At 48.5% G+C, this 8391-nt stretch overlaps 1 protein-coding gene across 1 annotated transcript in view; it reads left to right on the top strand.

Moving 5' to 3' along the window:
• The window catches only part of LOC311316230 (gamma-aminobutyric acid receptor subunit gamma-3-like), a gene marked incomplete at both ends in the record, with an annotated part of 42657 nt that extends 37866 nt beyond the window's left edge, over nucleotides 1-4791 (top strand). Inside the window, 2 exons of the mRNA XM_084447050.1 lie at nucleotides 1362-1558; nucleotides 4510-4791. Coding sequence (XP_084303176.1) covers nucleotides 1362-1558; nucleotides 4510-4791 — 479 coding nt within the window. The remainder of the gene's footprint in view (nucleotides 1-1361; nucleotides 1559-4509) is intronic.
• Nucleotides 4792-8391: the final 3600 nt, after the last annotated feature.

Here is an 8391-nt window from a genome sequence, read left to right on the forward strand (position 1 = left end):
CCAGGTGTCTCTGTGACCTTCCCAGTCCAAACCAGGTGTCTCTGTGACCTTCCCACTGGAGATGTTCTGCTCTTGAGCCCCAAAAAACAAACAGCTGCACTGGCGCTGAAGGCGGAGCTAATAAGTATGGTGGCGCGTAAGGTGTGCGGTGCATGAAAGCGCAAACGTGCATTGTTGGCGTGTTGGTGTGTTTGTGTGTGCACGGTCTGTGCGTGTCTGTGTGTGTGAGTGACCGCCAGACACACAACAGGCCCGTGAGGGTCGATTGTTCCAGAGCCTGGTGGAAGAAGCGTAGGTCGGGGCCGTGAGGCGGCCATAGCGCTCTCCAGACGGCAGCAGCTGAAGCAGGCCATGTTTGGGGAGGCTGGGGTCTCAGATAATAGAGATTGTTAATGTATAGGGCCCAGAATTTTGTGGAACGCCCCTGTCTGCACTACCCTGGGATCTGGGGCCCCATGCCAAACTTGGGCATACTCCACATCCCTTAGTCCATGTATTCCCCTAGTAGTCCACGTACAGTGTCTAGTAGACTATATATCTGATCATTCATGTGGGCTTTATCGTTTAGCACGGCTATACACTGCAGGAAATTGCGTTTTCAAAAACTCAAAAATCGCCCAAATCTATTTTAAAATAATCACCAGCGCCACTAAAGTCAGAATCTCGATGCTCCCCTCTGGGACTTCCAGGGACGTGCATGAGCCCAGGGCCACACAGAGCGCTCCATCTTCCCCTCTCTCTCTCTCTGTTCTTCTGAGTCATAAGTGCTGTAAGTCATGTTTTTTCCATTACATGCTCTCTTGTTAAGGCCAAATATGTGCAGTCATTTTTATGGCGCTCTCTTCAGAAGGAGCCTGGTAACAGGAGAGAGAGCGCGTGAGCGCGAGAGAGAGAGAGAGAGAGAGAGAGAGAGCGGTAGTTTGGGAGAGGAAGGTGGAAGTACCCTACCTTCAGCGTGAACCAGCCGCTCAAAATAGATGGGTCGACTTGTTTCCATGGCAACCGGCTCAAAACAGTGCCACAGCCATCTCATGAAAATAATCTGCATGAAAGAGAGAGTGTGTGTGTGTGTTACATTACTGTTAGCATCAACGGTATTTGAAAGGGTTCACTCATTGAAAAATAGCCATCTAGAGACTCAACATGAAATCTGTACAAACTGATTTACTTTGACAAAGGGGTCGATCCACGAGCGACTGATCTTTTGAATAGTGAATAAAGTTATGCAATTCCACATAAATGTCTTTCTCAAGCTACAGCCTTATGTGGTCCGTTTGGGAACATACAGTATCATAATCACTTCAGGTGGTGTGTTCTCCTGTGTGTTCTGCGTAGTGACGGTTCTTGGTTGTTCCTCCCAGGGATCACCAGCGTGTTGACCATGACCACGCTCAGCACAGTGGCGCGGACCTCGCTCCCCCGCGTCTCCTACGTCACCGCCATGGACCTCTTCGTCACCGTCTGCTTCCTGTTCGTCTTCGCCGCCATGATCGAGTACGCCATGCTGAACTACTACTCCTACAGCCTGCCCAAGTCGGCGTCCGCCAAGCCCCGGAGAACGGTGAGATCCGGCACGCCGTCCGCCCGTCCGTCCGCACGCCAGGGGGAACTCACACTGGAACTACACACCAAACCCCACTCTCTTGTTTTCAGTGAAAACCCAGTGTTAAAGGTGCACCGTCACACTAGTTTCAGTTGATATTATTTGAATTAAAAGCTTAAATTCTGTGTGTTTTTAAAATCACCGTCAGTTGAGCCGTTTCCCTACGCGGGAGACGGAATCACGGAAAAGCTTGACAGGGAAGAACATGCCCAATGACGTGTAGGGAAACAGCTAGGGGATGGGAAAGGCTGGAATTACAGTAGGACCCCACTCATCCGAACTTCAGAGATCCGAACCTCCCGGTCTACCGGACAGGCTTAAAAAACTTTTTTGAGCCTGCTATCTGGTTACTGGTGGGATTTTCATCACAGTATTGTAGGCCTACTTGCATTTAAATCTGTCATAATAAACACGTACTGTATCCTACAGTGAATAAAAACAGAACTGTATGTAGACCTACATGTTGCTGTAGCCTACTGTCACGTTTCATTTCTTTGTTACTTTAATGTCGAGCGCAAAACGCAAACGAGTCTGCTGCGCAAGAGCTGCATTCCTTAGTAGCCAGAAAGCGCGTCAGCAACCTGAAGCAGAGGAGCATCGAGTCATTTTTCGTTCCCAGTTAATGGACTTCAGGAACACAGACGTGTTGTAAGCATGTAGATTAGCCTATACAGTACTAGGCCTACTGTATTTGTTTAATAATAGCCTACAGCCTAGATAGGTTGTTTAGGCTGCAACAAGACAAGACAACTTGTCTGTCATTTCATTTATTTATTTCTTGATTATCATTTGCTCTAATTGTTCTAATGTTGGGTTGTTTTTAGGCTATACCATTTTGTTCTGCGAATACAGTAGCCTATCGATGCAGCGTAGGCCTCATTTGAGAATAAAGTACTGTATTTGATCAAAGCATGCACTCAAGTGGAAATTCGTTTATTTTATTATAGGCTACTGTAGGCCTATTATAAGCTAGGCTGTATGAGTTTAGTTGGCTATTTGATTGCAATTTTGATGCATTTTCACAAGTAATTAAGGGTATTTATCTGTCTATTATGAGTCTATATGAAACAAGTATACCACTTATTGAATTTGGTGCATTTTAACATGTTTCAGTCATCCGGACATTTCAGAGATACGAACGACCTTCGGTCCCATTGGGTTCGGATAAGTGGTACAAAAAAGTACTTTTGTGCTGCAAACGAGAAACCTCCCACCAGGGGGTGCTCTGGGAGAGAATTAAAAAAAAGACTGCACAGCACTACATCGATGTGAGTGAGTGAGTGAGCAAGTGAATGAATGAGTGAGTGCGTGATTGATTGAGTGAAGAGCTGAATCCCAATCTGAGTGCGCAAACCACCCTTGCGGCCCCTCGCACTTGCGGCCTGAGCACTTAATTGACGTCAGCTGGAAGGGCCAGGGGGTGCAGGGCCGTGAATTAAATGGGACAGCACTTCCAGCGATTCCCAAGCCAGTTTAGCTCAATGCCCCTCCCACTTCGTTTTCATTGGCTGCCGCGTCCCTCCACGCAGAGGCTGCTCTGACAATCTCCTCAGTTCCGCTCGGCTCTGCAAATTGACCGACTGACGTCTGTTTTAATTTAATAATAATTTAAAAATTATGTTGTGTGGGATATGTTTGCAGCATGTGGATTTCAAGATAAATGTTGTGTTATCGGCAAATGTCATCATTTATGTGTGATGCACTCGGATCATGGCTCGGATGCACTCAAGCACTGTGTCACATGAGACGTGGTGGACTGTGGGTATTTTCTGCTCCTAAGTCCGCGAAATTGCGGACCTTCGGTAAGTGTGGTTAAAGTGCGCAAAATGGCGGCAGTGGCGCACTTGTGGACCTAGCAATTCCGTTTTGGGACTACCCTGAGCGCTTGTGGACTTAGCGGGAACGCGCATGTAAAGCCACAAGGCCGCGGGTGCTCTGCACTTTCGCCTAAGTGCGCGATTTGGGATTCAGCTAATGTGTGTGAGTGAGTGAGTGAGTGAGTGAGTGAGTGAGTGAGTGAGTGAGTGAGTGGGTGAGTGATTGAGAGAGAGAGTGAATGAGTGAGTCAGTGAGTGAGTGAATGAGTGAAAGATTGAGTGAGAGATTGAGAGTGAGTAGCTGAATCCCAAATCGCGCACTTAGGCGACTGGAGGGAGGATGACAGCGTGGGGAGGATGACAGCGTGGGGACTGGAGGGAGGATGACAGCGTGGGGAGGATGACAGCGTGGGGACTGGAGGGAGGATGACAGCGTGGGGACTGGAGGGAGGATGACAGCGTGGGGACTGGAGGGAGGATGACGGCGTGGGGACTGGAGGGAGGATGACGGCGTGGGGACTGGAGGGATGATGACAGCGTGGGGAGGATGACAGCGTGGGGACTGGAGGGAGGATGACAGCATGCCGAGAAGCTTTAATGCATGATGGCGCAGAGACACTCAAAACCAGCTCCCTTCACCCCCCGACCCCCGACCCCCATATCAGCTCTATATCCTGCCTGGTCTCCAGAGTCTCACGCTGGGTGTTTTCCCCACACGCTGGGTGTTTTCTGTCTGGGTCTGGGCTTCTGTGTCTCTCTCTCTCCCTCCCTCCCTCTCTCTCTCTCCCCTTTTCTTTTGCTCTCTCTGCCCCTCTCTGTCGGTGCATCTCTGAGGCCTCTCTCTCTCTCCCTCTCTCTCTCTCTCTCCCCCTCTCGCTCTCTCTCCCTCTCTCTCCCCCTCTCGCTCTCTCTCCCCCTATCTCCCTCTCTCTCTCTCCCCCCCCTCTCTCCCCCTCTTGCTCTCTCTCTCCCCCTCTCTCGCCCTTTCTCTCTCCCCCTCTCCCTCTCCCTCTCTCTCTCCCTCTCCCTCTCCCTCTCTCTCTCAGTATAATGTGTCCCCCTAACAAGGTTGTCCGTCCCCTCCGCCAGGCCTACTCCATGCTGGACATGGGGCCATCGCCCACGTCCCTGCTGACCCTCCACAGCGCCGTCTACTGGCCGGACCTGGAGGACACCTGCGTGGACGACTGCCTGGACGGCAAGGACTGCCAGAGCTTCTTCTGCTGCTACGAGGAGTGCAAGGGTGGCGGCTGGCGCCAGGGCCGCCTCCACATCGCCATCCAGGAGCTGGACACGTACTCCCGCGTCTTCTTCCCCACCTCCTTCCTGCTCTTCAACATCGTCTACTGGGTCAGTTATCTTTACCTCTAGCCCCTCCCACGTGACCTTTGTGGAGTTCGCCCCGGACTCGAGTGCTGAGGTTTGGTGGGGACACGTTAAGAGGTCACCGGGCGGCGAGGTGTCAGAGCGTTGCTCTGGGCGGGGTTGTGACAGGTGAGCAGTGATTGGTTGAGCTGGGAGACCAGGATGCTGGCTGGATCAGGAGCCGCAGGTCCGAGCGTCCACAGTGCCTTCCGTCAAGGCTGGCCTCGCCTATGCAGCGTTGCAGAACACACTTAGACTTTCTGAAGAAGTTTGACCCCATTTAGTTTTATTTCCCCCCCCCCACTTCCATCTAACTATTTTTTTTTAAAACTAGGATAGATTAGGAAGCGATTCAATCAATCATCGCTCAATATTGTCAGTTGCATCGTCATTGCGGTTCCTTTTAGCCACAATATCCCATGAAACCTCATCAGTCTTTTTCAAGTATCACCAGTGTATTGATAATTAGTTGTTCAATAAAAAAATGTACATTGTAAGTCAGTGGGGCATTTATAATAGTATTGATATGAAGATTAAAATGATCATATTTTCAACCCAAGGTGATTTTGACAATAACGTATCAATAGCTCCTGTTGGTGTGGACATTTTATACTTCATGTAGTATCTAATTCTTTAATAGTATACTTTTACTATTATGAAGATAGAAGACTTGTATAGTACAAGATCTCTGTACAATAATGAATGGATAACTGGTTCACAAAATCAAGGAAACCAATATTTTCATTCAATGGAGTAGAAACCTGGTGGGTTTCCTAACGATTCTCCCCTGTAAACGTGGGAGAATGTCCGTCTTAACCACAGTTGTCCCAGAGAGCGGACGAGCAGCCATGTTAGAAGCATGTCACCACGGGAATCAGCAGAATCGCTGGACAAAATCACCTGTGTGTTTTTAAAGTTTTGTGTTGTTCCTATGCTTTTTTCTGGTAAGTAAAATGGGTGTTTCTGCAATTGTTTGGCTCATAGCTTGGATACCCTGTAGTGTACATTCAGAGACGTGCTTGTGGGAGATACAGTACAGCTATTAGGTGAATGTAAACTGTACTGTATATTAAACAGAAAAAAAAAAATGTTTTCACCTCTATACCAATAGTAACATTACACTTTATAAGTGTTGTAGTCTGATAAATTTACAATAAATCAAACACTATTTTATATGTCTTATGAAACTCACTGTTTTGTTATAGATAAAAGACAACCTTTGTGTGGTATGCCTTTTAGAAAACATATTATTTCAATTAATAAAACCGTCTTTGTTCTGGGTAGGGTGTGCGTTCTATCAGCGATCTATAAGTGTATCTTGCTCATGTAATCACCCTGGTGCTTTAAAAACATGCGTCATTTCTACCGTTTAGAATACGGCAACGCGCTTCAAACCCCCTCGTCGTTTCCTTCATCGAGAATCACCTCATCCTCCACCGAAACTGGGTTAACAGCGACATCAGCGACGTACGCCCCGTTTCTCCTCCAGACATAGCGAGGTCTTAGCATGACGAAAGAAGTAGAAAGAGAAATGTAGCGAGGTGTCCGTCTCCTAACATGCGTGATCATTCAGGTCCTGAGCTCGCCATGCATGGCACGCTGTAGCACTGGGCAGTGTTGGTGACAGCAGTAAAAACATGCTTCTGTTAAGTTTGCTGACCTACATTCGGAGGAGTACAAAATGAACGAGGCAGATTAGTGAAACGCCATCAAGGAGTAGCGACTGAAAACGACCTGTGGCGCCGCGTGGAACTCCGGTCAATGAGAGAGAGAACGTGTCTGGCGTGGTGGAACCGGACGAGCGCATGAGAGAGAGAACGTGTCTGGCGTGGTGGAACTGGACGGGCGCATGAGAGAGAGAACGTGTCTGGCGTGGTGGAACCGGGCGAGCGCATGAGAGAGAGAACGTGTCTGGCGTGGTGGAACCGGACGAGCGCATGAGAGAGAGAACGTGTCTGGCGTGGTGGAACCGGGCGAGCGCATACAGCCCAGCGCTGCACGGACACAAAACCACTTATGCAGAGTGGATTGAGTTGCAAGACAGCGTGGTGTGTGTGTATGTGTGTTTGAGAGAGAGTGTGGGAGTGCATTTGTGTGTGTGTGTGTGTGTGTGTGTATGTATGTGTGTGTGTGTGTGTGTGTGTGAGAGAGAGAGAGAAAGAGTGTGTGTTAGAGAGAGAGAATGAATGTGTGTGTGTATGTGTGTGTGAGAGAGCGAGAGAGTGTGTGTGTGTGTGTGTGTGTGTGTGTGTGTGTTTGAGAGAGAGTGTGGGAGTGCATTTGTGTGTGTGTGTGTGTGAGAGAGAGAGAGAGAGAGAGAAAGAGAAAGAGTGTGTGTGTGTTAGAGAGAGAGAGAGTGAATGTGTGTGTGTGTGTGTGTGTGTGTGTGTGTGTGTGTGTATGTGTGTGTGAGAGAGAGCAAGAGTGTGTGTGTGTGTGTGTTTTGTGTGCGCTTAAATAATGAAGGCAGCCATGCCTGTAATGCGACAGCTTTGAGTCCAGAGAGAGAGAGAGGGGCGTCCTGGATGGGGAACCTCCTGCGAGCGTCTGATCAGCACCCGGGGCAGCGAGGGGCCACAGCTCAGCGGGTGGTTCACGGGTACGGGGGAATCCCAACGAGACGCAGCTTCAAACGCCACGATCCAACAGAAGCTGCTGCTCTCCTTCATGACATCGCTGTCACCGCCTCCGATACACAGTGCTGCCTGGAGCCTGCCGGAGGTGACAATCTCTGCTCCTCTCCACAAGCCTCGGGAGGGCGGGGCCTGTCTGGAGGATTGATCAAGTAGGAATTAGAAACACTGGAATTCAGCAGTTTTAAGTTGAGTTAAAGTTGAGCGATGTGTAGATCGTAGGGGTGTGTGGATCGTTTTGAGATGTGATGCTGAGGCAGAATCAAGACCAGGACTAGGACATGACAACAAGTGGGCTGATTGGTTCAACTGACCAGGACTAGGACATGACAACAAGTGGGCTGATTGGTTCAAATTAATTGGAGCAAATAATCGGTGCCAGCTGAAAAACGTTATGCCCAGCTGCTCTCTTCAAAGAAAAAAGACAACATCAAATCTACATCAGAATATGTGAGAGGGAGAGCAACCCAAAAAAAACGTCAATACACACAGGCATTTTTGGAGACTGTATTAGTATAGAGGTCTAGTCTTTAGTGAATGTGAAGTACATGTTAACGCTTACGATGTACAGTACTTGTTCATAATACACTTTAAGGGTAGGAATACACTATAAACATACACAATACAATGTTGTATGGTCCTGTCTATTTGCACAGAATCACACAATCAGAGAATCAAGTACTGGACAGTAGGACATGTCACAGGCTTCCTGAAAATTGCCTCAGAATAACTTGAGATCGTTGGTTAGGTTTCTAGAACAAATAGAATAGAGAACGACCTCAGTGAACATGGCGAGCTCCTTCCTCTGTCCCTCTCTTCTATCAAGAAATGGTGGCGTTCTCTGGTGGAGAAGAAAAATGACTGATGTCTCTGCCCCCATGACATGCCACTGTGTTTGATCTGAAGAGAGAAGAAGCTACCTACCTAAACTATAGATATGGAGGATACCCACTTAAACATGCCAGACAGAGAG

The sequence above is a fragment of the Borostomias antarcticus genome, assembly GCF_949987555.1.
Source record: "Borostomias antarcticus genome assembly, chromosome: 12".
Classification (NCBI taxonomy): domain Eukaryota; kingdom Metazoa; phylum Chordata; class Actinopteri; order Stomiiformes; family Stomiidae; genus Borostomias; species Borostomias antarcticus.